General features: G+C 42.0%; 2 protein-coding genes across 5 annotated transcripts in view; one reads left to right on the forward strand and one right to left on the reverse strand.

Annotated features, from left to right (window-relative positions):
* WAPL (WAPL cohesin release factor) overlaps positions 1-14,875 on the reverse strand; it is a 104,486-nt gene extending 89,611 nt beyond the window's left edge. For all 3 annotated transcript variants that reach the window (XM_027846321.1, XM_027846322.1, XM_027846320.1), the window contains exons 1-3: positions 14,801-14,875; positions 14,215-14,285; positions 11,884-12,404 (exon numbers count right to left, since the gene is read on the reverse strand). In XM_027846321.1, coding sequence (XP_027702122.1) covers positions 11,884-12,404; positions 14,215-14,222 — 529 coding nt within the window. In that variant the 5' untranslated portion in view covers positions 14,223-14,285; positions 14,801-14,875. The remainder of the gene's footprint in view (positions 1-11,883; positions 12,405-14,214; positions 14,286-14,800) is intronic.
* Positions 14,876-15,831: 956 nt separating this feature from the next.
* Positions 15,832-17,996, forward strand: part of OPN4 (opsin 4) — a 149,074-nt gene continuing 146,909 nt past the window's right edge. The window contains exons 1-2 of one of the 2 annotated variants that reach the window (XM_027846375.1): positions 15,832-15,908; positions 16,194-16,302. The gene's annotated coding sequence lies outside the window, so the exon portion shown is untranslated. Of the gene's footprint in view, positions 15,909-15,932; positions 16,303-17,996 lie in introns of those variants that run through there. The other variant, XM_027846376.1, reaches the window with a different exon arrangement.

Here is a 17,996-nt window from a genome sequence, read left to right on the forward strand (position 1 = left end):
AATTGCTACATACATTTTCCTGGACGACAGCATAGCTCTAGGCAACAATGCTGGCTAGTTCAGAACTTCAAATTTCCATAGAATACACAAATGAACTTTTTGATGTAGTCTCTTGATACTTTGTAATAAGTACATGTGATGAAAAATACCCAGTTCATAAAGTAAAAGTAGATCAAATTACTGGACAGGGATGGGGAACCTGCAGCCTCAAGGCCACACATGGCCCTCTAGGTCCTGAAGACCTAGAGGAACTTGAGGTTCCGCCCTCTGACTGAATCCAAACTTCATAGACCAAATCCCCTTAATAAAAGGATTCAATCAAAGGGCCTCACTTGAAGACCTAGAGGGCCACAGGTTCCTCACCCCTGTACATAGGACAAAAAACTGTGTCCCTTTTGAAGTTGCTGCTCATAAGCTTTAATACATCTGAAGTGCAAGAGGAATGGACTAAAAAGAGCCAGGATAACTACCAAGGAACTACGTGTGCGGCACAGCCCAACAAATCACAACCTACTTGAAGGCAAATTTCCTTATGGCTAACATGAATACCAGAACTTACTCTACTCAGGATTTTTTTTTATCCTTTGTGAGAAAATATGTGAAGGCACTTGGAAAACTACTAAGTGCCACATAGCAACATTAGAAGCTATATCATAAAAACCATATGAACTGCCTCACAGGTATCACCTCTATATTTTGTAGTAGCTACAATGATAATTCAATGTTATTTTTTGAGCACCAGCTATATAGAGAGCACACTGTGAGAGTTACAAAGAAAACATGGCTCTTGCCCTAAAGAAGGTTATAGTCTAAAAGAGGAGCTAAATAAAATACACATATAATTACATGTACATTTATCACATATACATATATTACAGATGAGGAAACAAGAGGCTCATAAATAAGTTGTAATAAGAAATGGATAGCTAGGTGGCTCGGTGGAGAGTGCCAACCTTAAGTCAGGAAGACTCTTCTTCCTGAGTTCAAATGAAGCCTCAGACACTTACTAGTTGTATGACCCTGGGCAAGTCACTTAACTGCCTCAAGCTTCCTCATCTGTAAAACGATCTGGAGAAAAGAAATGGCAAACCACTCCATCTTTGCCCCCCCCTCCCCAAAACCCAAACGGGATCTTGGAGAGTTAAGACATGGCTGAAAAACAACTGAACAAGAAACAGCACCCAACTATAGCGGACAGGATGCTGGACTTGGTGAGGTTGGCAAGACCAATGCTGAATGCAGTCTCAGCACTAACCAGTTCTATAATCCTAAGGAAATCATTTAACTCAGCCTTAGTTTGTCTCCTCATTCATAAAATGGGGACAATAGTACCGGGATCCTAGAGGAGCAAATGAAAATGTATGCACATCACTTTGCAAACCTTAAAACACTGTTAACATAAGCTGCTGCTATCACTATAGAATTATAGAATGGAAGATACAAAGTGGTTTAAAGAGTAGGAAGCTCACTTTCAGCTGAGGTGAATAGACCTTATGGAAAGAAATTCCAGTTATATGGCTTAGAGGCTTGGAGGGTCTATATGGGAAACAGTTAAGTAATTCAGCTTTTCTGAAGCAAAGTTATTACAGTAAGGGTAAAAAGGTTCCAAATCTTGAGCTATGTGAAAACAGTGTGCATCAGAGGGAAGAGAGGCTATCCTTGAGAGAAGAGTGGGGTTATTCCAACAGTCCAAGTGAGAGGCACTCAAGACCAAAGAAATGGATAGAGATATGCGAGAGAGAATGCAAGAGCAGAAATGTTATAAGCTGACTGAACACAGCCAAGAGAAGGCCAAAGTCCAAAACTCTGAGGAACGCAAACATGGCACGAGGGGAGAGGAGGAAGATGTTCATTAGAGAACTATTAGGAGTTAGGAGATGAAACATAATTAGTCAAGAAGAAAATTGTTTTCATGGCAATCAAGGGCCAAGAAAGCATCAAAGATATGGTGGTAAGATCAGTAGTGACTTCTTTTTTTAGTGAGGCAATTGGGGTTAAGTGACTTGCCTAGGGTCACACAGCGAGTGAGCGTTATTATGTGTCTGAGGCCACATCTGAACTCAGGTCCTCCTGACTCCAGGGCCGGTGCTCTATCCACTGTGTCACCTAGCTGCCTGCAGTAGTGACTTTTGAAAGAGCAATTTCAATGGAGTGCTCAGGAAAGTTGCCTGATAACAAGGATCTAAGTAATGACTTGATAGTGACCACTGTGTAATGACCTTGAGTTCTCAAAAGCTATGTCACAGCTTTAAGACTGGCTAAATTTAATGAGGCTAATCACTAGATTGGCCAGAGGAAGAATTTTCAGCCACAGCAGTCCCCCGCCCCTATTCAGAGAGAGTGTGTGTGTGTGTGTGTGTGTGTGTGTGTGTGTTTGTTCTGTTGTTTGTTTGTTTGATTGTGGTTTTTTTTTGGGGGGGGGGCAGCATCGAGGTAAGTTGTACCTAACAACTAAATTACACTTCAATTACAGTCTTTAAAAATTTCCAAAAGGTTTCCAATTTGGCATTGAGAAAAAGTAGTTTTAATTGCGATAATGTAAACAAAATTAGTACATATATTAGCACACTATTTTGCATATTGCACATTATAAATATAATCATGTTTACTAAAGTAAATTCATGTTTATCTGTACTTGAAAAAAAAAGAGGGGAGGAGTAAAAACTGTTCCAGACAAATAAAACTGAATCTCTTTCAAAGAACTGCAGAATCAAAATGTTCAACTACCGTCATAAAACCCTCTCTTTTTAAGTTGTTTTACTTGGCCTGAGAGGGCAGTTAAAGTCACAAAAAAGGAAATGTAGGTTGAACATAAAGAAAAACTTCCTAACAAAAAAAAAGAGAGGTGTAGTATCATTTCTGGTCTAGAGTTTATTTCGCTGGCAATCCGGCCTGCTCTCCATATCTGAACATGGTGCCAGTTCTGCTCCTGGCCAAGATGTAGGAATGAAGTGAAGTTCTGGATCTGGGGGATGCTGTAATCAAACTGGTCTACAGTGTAGTCTAAATGTTGTTAATTCTGTACGGGACAATTCTGTAATGTCCTTTTGATTTTGTTTTAGCTATTTTACTTTGTTTTTGATTCCTTTTTAAAAAAGAAAATGTGACATTTTGGAAAGGCTTGTAAGAAAAGTTTTCTTGATAAATAAAAACTTCCTAGCAATTTAGAGCTATGGCAAAGTGCAATGGGTCACCTTAAGAGGAAGTAGGTTCTCCCTTGCTGAAGACCTTTGAGCAAAGGCTAGAATGGTATCTTGTAGAAGGAATGCTTATTCAAGGGGAATAAATAGCTACTTCGATCCGTTCCAAATGAAATTCTGTAATAATTAAAATATTTTCAAGTCATAGACATGTTTTTCTCAACTGACACCTTTGCATAAACTTAAAGCTTACTGAAGTCTACATACATGAAGCCTAAGATGGATTTAACTTCTTCAAGCATTTAACATTCCGCTACAGATGAAACTGAGGGAGCACACACTTATACTTCAATGGATCCTTGACCTTTATCATCAGACAAGATCATCTCTAAGGTTCCTTCCAGCTCTAAATCTATGATCCTATGTTAATATCCCCTCTTTCCGTAAAAATCACAATACAGCCAGAGTTTCTCCCAAATATCCCCAACAGTATCCATATTCTCTTTTCAAAGATGATGTGCCCAAAGTACTGGAGACCTTCCTTCCTGTGGGACTTTTTACAATTCATGTCAACAGAGCATTCAGACTATCTATCTGTTATCCCTCAAGCTCACCACATGACCAGCCCACCTTCTTTTTCAGATCTCCTCAACAATATCCCTTGCTCCACTCCTTGCTTCTAGGTGGTTGGAGATACACTGCTCATCTATATCTATCATGTGCCTCTAAGAAAACAAAATGCTAGAGCTCCAAGGAAACACAAATTCATTACAAAAGAATGAGAAAATTTGAGACTATCCTCCCTCATGCAAAGAGTGTTATCCATTCATACAGAAAATCAACTCATATGAAACTTACTTAACTTGTTATACAAGTTCTAATTAATGTGGAATCCATTGATTTTCATTAATTTTCCCCTAAGCTGGGAAAGAATTTACTTTTCACTTAAGTCATGTAAATAGTGTAAACAAGATTATTGGGGGAACAGCAGCATATTTTGAAATTTATTCATTACAAATGAGCCTTACTATAGTCATTAATATAGATTAGAATAAATTTTCCAAGCAGTAAATCTGAATTATTCCAAGGTATTAAAACTTTTCTTTCAAAATACTTTGTAATACTGTGTTGATCAAAATTAGTAAGTTCTAATAAGTTTCTTTGAATCAACTAGCAATTCTGTAGATCCTCATTTTGGGAAATCTTTTGTTTTTGACTCATGAAAGGGAGTTGGGCTCCTAGGTAAGGGGTAGATGAGAGGCTGGGAGGAGGAAGGATGAAACACACCAATCTTGCCACTCAAAGAGCTTAAAATTTAAGGGAAGTGGTGGAATAAGGACATGATAAAAGCCAAAAGGATCCAGACATTGTTATAAAGAAAATTTTGAGGGAAACATTACTTTCAGCTGGAGGAAAGCCTTTTATGGAAACACCTGAACTGGACCTTGAAAAAGAAGTTTCAACAAACAGATGTGGAAGGAGTGGGTAGGAAAGATACCAATGCAAATGTACAGGAAAGAAGGTGGTGAATGACATCAGGGAATAAGATGTAATAGTACAACTTGGTTGGAAAGTAGAACACATAAAAATGAATGAATGAATGAATAAAAAGAAAAAAAGAAAGTAGAATACAAGTAGTGAGAAAGGCCTTAAAAACAGGCTGAAAAACAGATTGTGGAGAGCCTTAAATACCAGGTTAATGAATTTGTACTTTAACTTTGCATTAGAAACATTATTTCAGCAGCTCTATGAGCACAGACTGGAGGAAGAAGAGATTAAAGCCTGGTCAGTTAGTAGGATTGTAATCATCCAGGTGTTTAGGAGAGGACCATCACCATCCTCCCAATATCTTGTATTTACAATCTTAGCATTAGCCTCAACACCTGAACTCTCCTCCACCCCATATGTCCAATCAGCTGAAAAATACTGCCATTTCTACCTTCATAAATACATTTTGAATCCAATCCCTTTTTCTCTCCTCTCACACCTGGTGGTAAAGGTACCACTTTGTTTAGGTCCTCGTTATCTTTCACCTAGATTACTGCAATAGCCTCCTTCCTAACTGGTCTCCCTGCCTCAAGTCTCTTACTATTTCATCCTATATACTACTGACAAAGTAGTTTTACTTAAGCACAGATCTGACCATGTCATTCCCCTATGAAATCCAGTGGCTTCCCGTTGTCTTCATGATAAAATACAAAGTCCTGTGTAGTTTTCAAAGCCTCACGCAATCTGGCCCCAATTTATCTTTACAGCCTCACTGGACATTAGTCTCCTGCCTGGACTCTGGAATCAACCAAAAATGACCCTCTCTCTGCTCCTCAAAAATGACACAGCATCTTTTTGCATTAGGTCGCCCATACTGTCTCTCCACCACTCCCTCTACCTTGGTCTCTTCCTTTAAGATGAAGCTTAAGCATCATCTTCTGTATGAATTTCCTTATTCCCCCAATTGCCAGTGCCTTCCCTTCCAAACTACCTTGTATTTAACTGCTCTCTGCATATATTTTCTACGTTTATATTTATGCTGCATATATTTTCATAGGTATTTATCTCCCCCATTATAACGTAAGCTGCTTGTTTAATTTGGGAGTTGATGAGGGGAATGGTAACTTAAATTCTGGCTACATTAAGTTTGAGTTGTGGTGGAACATCAAAATAGAGGTAAAAGCTAACACTTATGGAGTGTTTTAAAAGTCTGCAAAGAACTTTACATAGATCATCTCATTTGAGGCTCACAATACATGCTCTCAACTCCATTTTAGAAATAAGGACACTAAAGCTCAGACCAAGTGATTGTATGGCTACACAGTAGTGTGTTAGGACTTGAAATGAGATCTTCCTGACTCCAAGATCACCACCTCACCCACAATGACATACTGTCTAGCGGGGAGCTGAAATTCAGGACTGGAGCTCAAGAGAGAAATTCAGGCTTGACGTGTTAAATTGAGGCTGTGGAACTGGACCAGACAACCAAGGGGGAAGAAGTATAGAAGGAGAATGCCTACAGTTAGGAGATGAGACAAAAGGGACCATTCAGACCAGCAGAAGAGCAGCAGAGGCTAGGAAGTTACAAGAGAATCAAGAACGAGCTGTCGACAGTATGAAATGCCACAGAAAGATCACAGGGGCTGACACTTGTGACCTCAGAGATGGGAGTTTCAGTAGAATAAAAGATCCTTCTGAAAGCCAAGTTGTAGGGGTTTGAGGAAAGAAGAAGGGGAAGCTACTCTATGTCAATGTAGCAGTTAAGGCCTTGGAGAAATGATTTAAAATGACAGCTGGCAAGATGACAGGTTCAAAGGAGTGTGTGCGAGTTTTTTGTTTGTTGTTGTTGTTTTAAGAATGAGAAGTCTAAGTAGGCAGAGACTGAAGACTGGGAGTGGAGATGAAAGATAAAGCAGGTTTTGGAGCAGAGGGGAGATGACGTGATCAAGGACACAAAATCAGGGGTTAACCTTGGCAAGGAGAAAGATTACCTCATTCCCTCTATGGCCAAAAAAAAAGAGGAGGAGGGTTGAAGGGAATTAGAGAAGTTTTTAAGTTTGTCTAAGGGAAGATGAACTTGGCCTCAGTATTCTGAGAAAAGAGAAGAGACAGAAAGAGACCTAATGTTGAAGGCCTAACCACAAAGGGAAAAGTTTGGAAAAGCCATTTATAGGAAATGGGATGTCACAAAGGCTATACTCTATGAGGGGTTAGATTGAAGTCAGTATGACTGAAGTGGACTCAGTCAACTTAATTTTGTGAATTCCTCTGACAATATTAATGGCTTGGAGGCAGGAGCAGAGAAACAGATGTTGAGAGTGACTCAGGGTTGGAGAATAATAGAGCTGCAACAGCAAAAGGACAGGGGAACAAGAGACTTGAAGGTAGGAGGATAGTGCCTTGTTGAAATAGCTGACTACAAGGTCAAGGCTGTGAAGGGAAGGAAATGAAGGCAAGAGAGGAGCTGAGAAGCAGAGGTTACAATGAGACTCAAGAACAAGAACAAAATCTTGGAAACAACGTAGTTGGGGAGTGATGGTGAAGATTAAATGACTACCACCCTCTCAAAAGGGTGAGGTAGAGTAGATATGGAGAACTTGGGAGCTGGAAAGTCATCAACATAAATAAATGATGACAGGAGTTGACATGGAGTAAAATCGGCAAACCAAGTGTTAAAGTCATCAAGGAGAAGTAGGAGCATGTCCTAAATTTTGATTGACAAGTCAGTTATTCATGTTCTTACAAAGCAAGGAGATCGATGAAAGATGGAAAGATTTTGAAAGCGAAGGTGGAAAAGGGGGAGAGGGGGACAAGAAGGTGCCTTCTCTTCCTCCTGGAGTTATGAGAACACCCAATACTGGAAAAAGTAGTGTATTCAAAAGACCACCAAATTTCAGTTAGTGTCAGGAGTTATAATGAATATAAGATGAAAAGTGTTAAGGACAAAGCAATGTGTAAAAAATAAAATAGGTTAAAAAAGGCAAAAAAGAGAAGATTAGAGGTGAAAGGTAGATATGAGAATACTAGGAGAGAAAAGGAAAAGAGCTGTGCTTCTAAATAACAGGGATTCAATGGGGATCTGTGAAGGTTCCACCACACCAACATTCTAATTAGAACCTTGGGGCTAATTATTTCCAAAACCTTCTGCCTACTTGGTAATTCCCCCACATGATAGCTAGCAAACTACATTTTATTTCAGAGGGTTACAGAACTTCACAATAGCTCAAAGACAACATGTAAAAGTACACTGAAAAATATAAAAGCATTATGCAAATGTACAGTGGTAGTATTTTTGTTTTTTAAAGTGGTAGTATTTTTAAGAATTGGTCAACTTAAATCAATACTCTCATAATTAGTCTTAATGTAAAATACACCTCAAAATTCAGCAAGATTTAACTTCTGGGGAAGTAGTTTAATTTTCTTTAAAAGCACTTATTCAACGGTATGGGCAAAGCAATGTAAGGAGTACAGAACTGCTTGCTAGTTCTTTGGTACCTCCCACAGTTCTGGCTAAGTTCTAGGCATTTAGTAGTAGTTGATTTATGATCCCTTACATGTATTTTGTTGCACAACTCCATGAGTGATTTTTCTTTACTTCAGAAAATCTTTCACATGAAACATCATCTACTTTACAGTAGGGGAAATCTATTTACATTATTTACCCTTCTAAACTGTTACATTTATACCTTAAATTACTTTCATTTCATTGTCAAACAAAATAGAAACAACATTACTAAAGCTGGCTTTTTAAAAGGACCTGTTAAAATGGTTAGTATTTCTATTAAAATTATTTAAGACTTTAAATAGATCTAGAATAAATGCATTATTAGTCCCTTATTCAAGTTGTACAAGTTAATTTTGACTATCAGGATAAAACCCTTATTTGGAAGCAGGACAAACTGTTCACTTACTGTGAAACAGTTTAAATGACAAATATCAACTTAGTTTAGCAATATAAAAATGCTAACAAATTAATTTTTGGTTACTACTTTCAGCAAAATGTATTCAATGGGAAAATCCCTCACTTCCACAATGTATAGTCTTGATTTCCTGATCTACTTTAAATTTGACCAACTGAAAGAAAAGGCAGGCAGCCTCATGAAATACAGAGAGCATTAGACCAAGAGTCAGAGTTCCAACATGTGGGGTGGGGGAGAAGGGAGGAGACACAGACAGCATATCCTCGGGCAAGTCACTGAACCTTAGTTTTCTTATAAGTAAAATGGAGGAAGGAGAAGAGAAGATGGTGAAATTGTTCATGTTAATCCAATTAATTACTATTAAATAAGTATCTAAAACATTTTAAATTCAGTCTAAAAATTAACTCCTATCTATATAATTTGCCCAATTCCTCCAATAAATGGTATGTTACCTCCTCTCCTTTATACACAGAAGTCTTGAACTTGAAATATCTGACAGAGACTGGCACATAATAAATGCTTACTGATTAACTGACATTATGTTCCAAACCATACACTCCTTTACACAGGAGTGAATTTGAATTCAGTAACATACTTTCCCAGTGGGGGCAGTAGTCACTAGTCATAAGTCTGAATGAGCCTTTTCCAATGATTTGATTGGTCTGAATGGAGAAAACCCTATAGAAAAATATTATTAATTGCCCTGCAATTCAAAGAACTTGTTACTGCCCCAGTTATTCCTAGAAAATACAATACTCATTAGAAGTAAATTTCTAATGCCCTGAAGTCTTACTCTGATGTCTCCCCTTGGCATGGCAATGACCTGTAGTTCTCAAAGGTCTTTGCTGTTAGGTCAGCAATCAGTTAAGCTGAAATAAATTTATCAGTTCAACAAATGTTTTTAAGCTTCTGTATACAAAGCACTGTACCAGGCATTGCAAATAAGACAAAAAGAACCTCTGCCCGCATGGAGCTGATGTTCTACTGAATGATAACAATGGAAGTACAAGCTAATTACAGGTTGGAGACAACTCTAACAACCTGAAGAAGGGAAGGAGCTCCAGCAGCAAACCTCAGAACCGACAAAGTAGGGACAGCCTGTTCAAAGGCACAGAGATGGGGAACAAAATGTTCAGGGAACAAACATAACACAGATTGGATGAAAGGGAGGTCAGACCCTGTAATGCTTTAAAAAGCAGGCTGAGCAGTTGATAGTTTATCCTGGAGATAAAGTCAGCAATCACAGAAGGTTTCCAAGTAGGGAAGTGACAATTACTTTGTGTGTGGAGGATGATTTCAGTGAAGAAAGACCAGAAGTAGACCAGACAGGCAAAAGATTGTTACAACAGGCCAGAGAAGAGGTAAGTGAGGGGGAGCATGAACTTGTGGGGGTGGCAGTGTGAGTAGAAAGACAGGGCTGAGACAGAATAGGAAAAAGAGACTTGGCAACTAGGTGAATACTGAGGATGAGGGAGATGTCACAGCAAAAGATTTCAAACCTGGGAAGACAGTGGTACACTAAAGAGGTCCAGGGAAATTTGGAACCAAGAACGTTAGCAGGGAAAGGCGGCAGATAATGAGCTATTTTGGACAAGTTGTCTTTAAACTGCCAAATAGCCACCCAAATGGGAGATTCTAGGAACCAGCTGGCCAAATGCGGCTAGAGTTTCAGAAATTTGGCTGGATGTACATGTTTGGGAGTAACTTTGGAGACAATAATTGAACACATAAAAGATCAGATCACCAAGGAAGAGCAAGTAGAAGGAAAAAGCCCAGGAGAAAGCCTTGGGGAACAAAGGAAGACTATCCAGCCAAGGAGGCAGAAAAGAATTGTGTCTCAAATGCCAACATGGTTGAGAATATCAAGAAGAGAGAAGATTCAAAGTCAACAGGGGCAAAAGCTGCCCAAACCAAGGGGGATTCAGATAAAGAAAAAACCAACAAATTCTGGCAACTCAAAGAGATCCTACAAAACCTCAGGAAAAGTTAATCTGTAAAAGGCTGAGTGGGAGGCAAGGAAGTAGAGGCAGCAAGAATAAAGGTTAAAGGTGAGACCTGGGTATGTTTGTAGGCAAAGAATTAAAGTTTTCTAAATTAATTAGATTGGCTCGGAAACCTAATCATTTTTGATGATCATACCTCCCAGGATACTTTGTTTACACATTCCTTCTACATTTATCCTTATCACACATCTGTGTACATGTCACACATATCCCTCTCCCAAACTCTGCATCTCTTCTGGCACACAGCACTGCCCTGCACACAGTCGATGCTTAATGAACACCCTTTTCTTGTGTCCTCTCTCTGCCCCTTGCTGTGGGGGTCATTGGAGCCTCCTCCTAGTCTCCTTGCTATATTCTCATTCTCTCCTTAAGCCACTACCGGAGTTGCCAAACCACTGCAACCTGCACCCAGTCTCCAGTATTTTACTCCCACACACAAGGCTCAGGGTAACTATTAGTACTATTTCAGCTACATTATGGGTTAACTCAAAAATACTCAATTGTGAATCACAAACCTCTCTATACTTCAGTTTCTTCTGCAGAAGAGGGCAAGAAGTAGGGGTAGTGGAGCTGATGGGATGAACCTTTAGGTCCTTTCCAGCTATAAGATTCCATTTATGAGCTAACCTAGGAACCAAACTGCCACTGATAATGACCCTAAGAGGAAACAGCTTTCAAGTTCCAAAATAACCAACCAGAAAATGAACTTTGGGAATACATTCTTTCATAAACTGGGCACTGCCTGTCTTAACTATTAATTTCAGCCCCAAATCAAATCTCATCAAGAATTAGGGTAAAATATTAATTCATTATACTCAAGAAAACTACGAAAATATTGATTATGACTAATACTTGTTTGCTGGAACCAAGATTGTAGGTTATTTAAATATTTTAAACTTGGGCTAATTCTATAATTTAAATATTCATGTTACTGTGTCACTACCAATAACCACATAAATCCACTAAATACTAAGTTTAACAAATAAGATATTTTATAATTATGAATAACCTAGTTCACATTATCCAATTTACGAATATCCAAAAGGAAGAAGGTACCTGGAGCATACACAAAATGCTATTCTATAGCAGAGTATTATACATTTTACAAAAATAAACTTTTTAAAAAACCAACTGTTTTCCTCAAAATCCTGAAATTTATCTACAACATTGACAGTTATTATGATTTTATCTATTCCCCCATTTTTCAAAGCTAAAAATCTTGACTAAGGTTTATATTCTAATTTACATAAAAGTAAAGGGCATGCATACTTAAAAGGAGCTGTCTATGACAACTATAACAAAGGGGTTTCCAAGTATGAAATAAAGACTCACCTTTAGTTATTAGTTTTGCACTACTTTTGTTTTCGCTGTCTTCTAAGGCTCGGTTTGTGCTCTTTTCTTTTAAACCAAGGAAAGTACTCTCACAAGGTAAACACTTGCTTGACACGATAATGTCTTCGGTGATTGGTTGACTAATACAGCTGTTAGCTTCAAGTACAGAGGTGAAGTTACCCAGATGAGCAGCTTCACCAGGCTCCAACTGGGAGGAACTCTTAGCCTGGGCCACATTCTTTGAAGAAACTGGTAAAGACTCTTCATCACTATCAAATCCAAAAGGATCTTCTGAATTTTCATCTTCCACTTTAGGCTTCTTAGGAATTTCTGGGATATCTGGATTTAAATTAGGCCTCTTCTGGCCTAATTTAGCCATAAAGGTAGTCTCTCCCCACTTTGTACTAAGGGTGGTCCGTTTGTTGGAAAATACTTCATCAAATTTAGAGCTGCCATTTCCCCCTTTCCTGCTATATGTTTTCCCAAATCTGGATGTCATTTTGACACCTGTTTCATATTCTCTGTGGAAAATCAAGAAAATAAGCAATATTTTAATTAAAATTTTTAAATACCACATGTAAAATTCATAAGTTGCCAAACAAGTATGAATGATGACTTACCACTTACAATAACAGAACTCATTAAAGCTCCAAATTGAATCAATAGTCAATGAACAGTATTCATTTATACAGTGCTTAAGTATGTTAAGCGTAATGATTAGAAAGCTTCAAATTTAGGTACTCATCTTTTGAAAATAGTTTTAGTGTGAATATTTCAATTCTTACACTGTACCATATTAAGCCATGAAAAACAAATAAAATGTAATTAAGTAGTATTTACCTTTCAGACAAGTTAATGTTGGGTGTGTTTCTAGATTCCTAAGCTTTTGCTTTTTTAGACTAAAAAAAAAAGGAAGAAAAGATGACACCACACTGAATCTAATGTATACTTCTGTGCTAACTTCAAAAATATTGGGTTGAAGGGGCAGCTAGGTGGTGCAGCGGATAGAGCAACAGCCCTAGAGTTGGGAGGACCTGAATTCAAATCCAGCCTCAGACACACAACACTAGCTTGTGACTCTGGGCAAGTCACTTAACCCCAACTGTCTAGCCAAAAAAAAAAAAAAGAAAAGAAAAAAAATTGGGTCTGTACTAACTGAATCTGACTTTGAAGATACTGCTTTTGTATTTGATAAACTAGTGCAAGTTGGGTTCTTTAACATTAGTTCCATGGGCAGCTAAACCACATTATAAATATACAACTTCATTTTCTTTTTATTTTTATCTGTCATCTTTAAGGATTCAGAGATTCATTCAGATTTATTTACACAATAGATATGTATTCAAGAGAGAAGAAAAGACATGTTTGTAGAAACCTGTATCTCCTTCCATTTGTTACTAAAACTTTTTAAATTCACATTACTGAAATCATTGAATTTATAATAAACTCTTAGAAGGGCCTACAGCTTCACTGTACTGGAATTAATGAGCTTGAAAGAAATGGGCTATAGGCTACACACATGGAAACCTTTCCTTTATTTTGAAATATCACAACAATGGTCTTCTGTATCAGCATTTGCCCCACGTTTCACTGAACTCCAAATATTGTGGCTTTCTTGGATGCACTAACATCTGAGGAATCACTGTCCAACTGATCTTCTGGGGTGTTCAGCAGGAGTTTTTTTTTCCTTATGAGACATGAAATTCAATGATAAACTCGGAACATTTCCTATAACCTTGGCAGTAGGAACAAGGCATACCTGTATCCCCTGGCACCACAGATTTTATTGGTGAATTTTGTGTTTTTCTTTCTTAGGTGTTACAGAAACAAAATGCTTTATTTAAGTAACTTGCCTATAAACAAGAGAACTTGGTCATTTCCCTAGAAAAACATAAATGAATCCCTGTGTCCTTGTATCAGTGTAGGATACTAAATGCTTGGGATTGTTCTCAACATGGCACACTGGGAAAGCGTGCTGGACTGGGAATTCCTCGGATTTGGGTTTGAATCTTCTACTCACTACTTGTGTGGCTTTAAGCAAATCAGTTAACTTCTATGGGTCTCAGTTTCTCCTCTTTCTAATGAGGGAATTGGACTAAACAACCCCTCAGGTCCCTTCCTACTCCGTGACCTAAAAAGTTAACACCTCAGAGTTTGCCAAAAGCAGGAGACCAGTGGAAAATCTCAATCTCGAGTCAAGCCTTTTCAGGTCTAAACTGGAAAAGCTCATTGAAAGCTTCAGGGACGCCCCGACACAAGAGGCACCACCACCCCAGCCTGCGGGGGACCCCAGGGGGTGGGCGGACAACTTACAGTCACAGTCTCACTTACATGTGCATAGGCGCGTGGGTCTTAACCTTTCACTGGGGCCTTCAGAGACATTTGCAACTCCTCCAATCAACCTGTCCAGGCCAGAGAGAAAGGCGGACTCGGTGATCCCGATCCCCGGGGTCTTTTCCTTCCACACCCACTTCGCCCCGCCCGCCCCGCCCCACCCCCGGGACCTCTCGGAGGGATCGCGGCAAGCCCACATTTTTCTCCCATCGCCCCCCTCCCCGGGCTTGGCTTCCCGAGGAGGCGCGGACCAGACTAACTTAACACTCCCGAGCCTCCGGCCGGCGCCCCAAGAAAAGTCGCCTTCTCCCCTCCCCCGCCTCCCGGCCAAATTATCCGGGGCAGAAGCGGGTGCGCGGCCGGCGCCCGCCGTGCACTTGACCGAGAAGCGCAGGGAGGGGGGAGGGAGGCGCCCCGGACTTGGCGGCCGCCCGGAAAGGGCCGGGGGGGGAGGGTGGTGAGGATCCAGATACTTCTCTTTGCCCGCCCGTCCCCCCAACTTCCTCCGGACCGCCCCGCACGAACCCCCTCCCGGGTCCCCGTCTCGGGCGGGGCCTAGCCGCCGCCACGGAACCTCACTTACCCTGGGCACAGAGCGAGCGGGGTGGAGACTCCGAGCTCCGGCCGCCGCCGCCTCGCCTTCCCGGCGGCCCCCGGGCGGCGCGAGCCGGGCGGCCGCTGGGGCCCCGCGCGCGCGGGCCGAGGGAGGGTGGGGAGGGGGGGCCGGACGGTTGGCGCGCTCGAGGGGGGAGACGATTGACGCTCGAGGAAGAGGGGGCCCGGGGGGGGGAGGGAAGAAGAGTTCCGCTGCCGCTGCCCCAGCCACCGCTGGGTCCGCTCCGAGCCAAAAGGAGCCCGCGGGGAAGGGAGGAGGGGGAAGAGGGAAGCGCCGGCGGCGGCTGCCCCGCAACTTCCCCCGCTGCCGCTGCCGCTGCCGCTGCCGGCCCGGGCCTAGGCCGCCCAGTCCGCACCGCCGGCGCTGACTAGCTCCTCGTGGTGGGCCGCCGTCGCCGCCGCCGTCGCCCCCGCCTGCGCCGCCTCCTCGCCCGGTGAGTGGTCAGGGCTGGAGTTTGAGCAGGGCCCTGAACCATCTCAACGCCATTTGCGCTCCCCGGCCGGCCGCCCCCCTTCCTCCCCCAGTCGCCTGCTCCGTCACGGCGCTTCCCACAGGCCCCGCGCGGCCCCGGCCGCCGCAGCCAATCGCAGCGTCGTTCGGACCAACCGTCGCGCAGGCGCAGGGCGCTGCACGCGCGGGGGCCCGCCATGGTCTCGGCCGCGAGGGCCGACGGGAGGTGTAGTTCCCGGCTGGACTCCCGGGGCGGGGGCGGGGGCGATCCGCGGGGTTCTGAAGGAGAGAGAGTAGGAGGAAGGGCCCGGGCTCGGCGGAGGCCTGCGTTGGGGGGGGGGGGGGGGGGGGGGGGGGGGCGGGGGCCCCCGCCCCCCGCCCCCGCCCCCCCGGGGCCCCCGGGGGGGGGGGGGGGGGGGGGGGGGGGGGCCGAGGGGGACCGGGACTCAGACTGCCGCTGCCAGCGCCTTCGGAAGCTTCCGGCCGGGGGAGGGAGTGCAAAGGCTGGGGCCGTGACGGACGCCTCAGCGTCCGCGCGCGAGGCGCCCGCGAGCTCCAACTGGGATGCACCGGCTTCGGCCCCGGCCCCGAGTAGGGGAGCAGAATGTGCCCACCTGCCGGCATGGTCAGTCCGAGTCCCACGGGCTACTTAAAGGGGCTAGTCTACCCTGGGATGCTGGGTGCACGTGGTGCTGGAGAGAGACTGGGGCTACCCACCCCGCACTCCACTGTCTCTATGTCTCTCTCTGTGTCTCTTCTCTTTTTGTCTCTCTCTCCCTGTCTCTGTCTTGACCCACATAATCTGCGACAAAATGCAGCCTTCATGAAGATATCTCTAAAACATTTTTAAAATACCTTTTAAGGAAGAAAGCAACCAAGCACCTTTTTCCTTTTTATTTTAATTTTAAAGGATCAGAAAATCCTTATCCGACATTCCTCAGTACTTCAGTGCTCCAAATGAGTCATCCTGGAAATTGACAGCTTCCAGCAACTGATGTCACAGATCCATAGGGGATCAGGTAACTAGATCTGTTTTCTTCTCTCTCTCTGCCTCTCTCTCTCTCTGTCTCTCTGTCTCTCTCTCTCTGTCTCTCTCTCTCTCTCTCTCTCTGTCTCCCCCTCTCCCTCCCTTCCTCCCTCCCTCTCTCCCCCCTTCCCTCCCCACTCTCGGATGCTAGGAACTCGTTGTGAAAACACATTGATTATTTGTTCCCTACTTTTTTGTGTACTAAACCTTCAAAAACCTCATCAATGGAAAACCAGATTTACTTGACCCAATTGTATGTTACTGTTAATTGCATAAGGAGACCTGGTTTCTAATTCTGCCTTTGCCTGTAGCTATCTGGGTGACCGTGAGGTACATGTACATGTCTTTAGTAATCTGGGCCTCAGTTTGCTCATTTGAAATATGAGGGAGTTGAACTGAATGATATCTATGAGATTGCGTTTTTCCATCTAGCAAAGTGTATTGTGGGTTTTTTTTTAAATTATCACTATATCATTTCCTATATCATTTCTCTTCCCACTTAAAGTTTAATAAAGACATCAAAATAAAACCATATTCATGACTTCTGTATCTATATGTGGCCTTATTCTTGGAGAAGAGAGGAAATTAATGGAGCTTCAGGTAATTACTTGGGAAATTAATATATTAGTTACCATTTTTCCTAAAGCCCTTCCATTCATATGCCTAAAGCTATGAATAGACTGTTTATGAAACACTTAAAGTGACTTGATTCTAAATCACAGGGAAGAGTTTAAACAATATGTAGGTAGTATATTAGTGAAGCTCTATCTCTAAGTCCACAGAAAACTGTTCCAATTCGAGGCATTGGTGCAGCTTATCAGTTGAATGATTAAAGCACCACAGACAGATTCATTATTGTAAGTACAGATAACCTGTACCCTAACTTTGGACCTGTACCTTTCAACTTTTATTTTCATACCCCAACATACTTTCAACTTCCTCTTTTTTTTTTCTTTTTTAAAAGCCAACTTTATTGCAGCTGGCTTGAATGGAAGTTAGGTCTGAACTCTATTCTTCAGGGTGTAGTCTCTGCAGAAGTGTTTTATTTGAACCAGTTTTGCTTTAAAAAGTCTATGTGGGACCTTATTTTATAATTTTCTTTGAAGACTCCGTGTTGGGGTGCAGGCTCCACTTACTATAATTACTTAGATGATACAGTGGTGGGTGCTAATTAAGGGGTAATTATCATCAGAAGCAAAAGCTAAGATCAAAAAGTCAAAAGGAGCAAGGAGATAATTGCAAGATTTTTATACCAAAGGTGTATAAAGCTTGCTGTTAACCCTTGAAATTCAAGGTAGGTAAGTTCTTTATGGGGTAGGCCCAGTGGCTGTTGGAAATGCCGAAGAGTTAAAAAACACTCCAGAGGCCGTTTTTAGTTGTCTCTTGTTTTCCTCCCATTTTAAAATACTGAACTAACTGAAATGTCAACTGAAATGAAGTCGTCCATATAGTGTAGCTCTCCTGTAATCAACTGTCATGCTGACCCAAATTTGAGTAACAGTCACATTTCTACACTCATCCAGCTAACTTAGAACATGAAGACTACATTTAGGTCTTGGGATTTTCAGAAGAAAAATAAGCTTGCCCAGAGCTTTTGTTTGTACCCTCTTTGACTGCAGGCTCCGTAGTCGGGCATCTGTGGCGGGCTAAAGATGCCCACTATGACCTTGCTTAACTTCATTCACT

This window comes from Vombatus ursinus, unplaced genomic scaffold, assembly GCF_900497805.2.
Source record: "Vombatus ursinus unplaced genomic scaffold, bare-nosed wombat genome assembly UNPS02015129.1, whole genome shotgun sequence".
NCBI lineage: Eukaryota > Metazoa > Chordata > Mammalia > Diprotodontia > Vombatidae > Vombatus > Vombatus ursinus.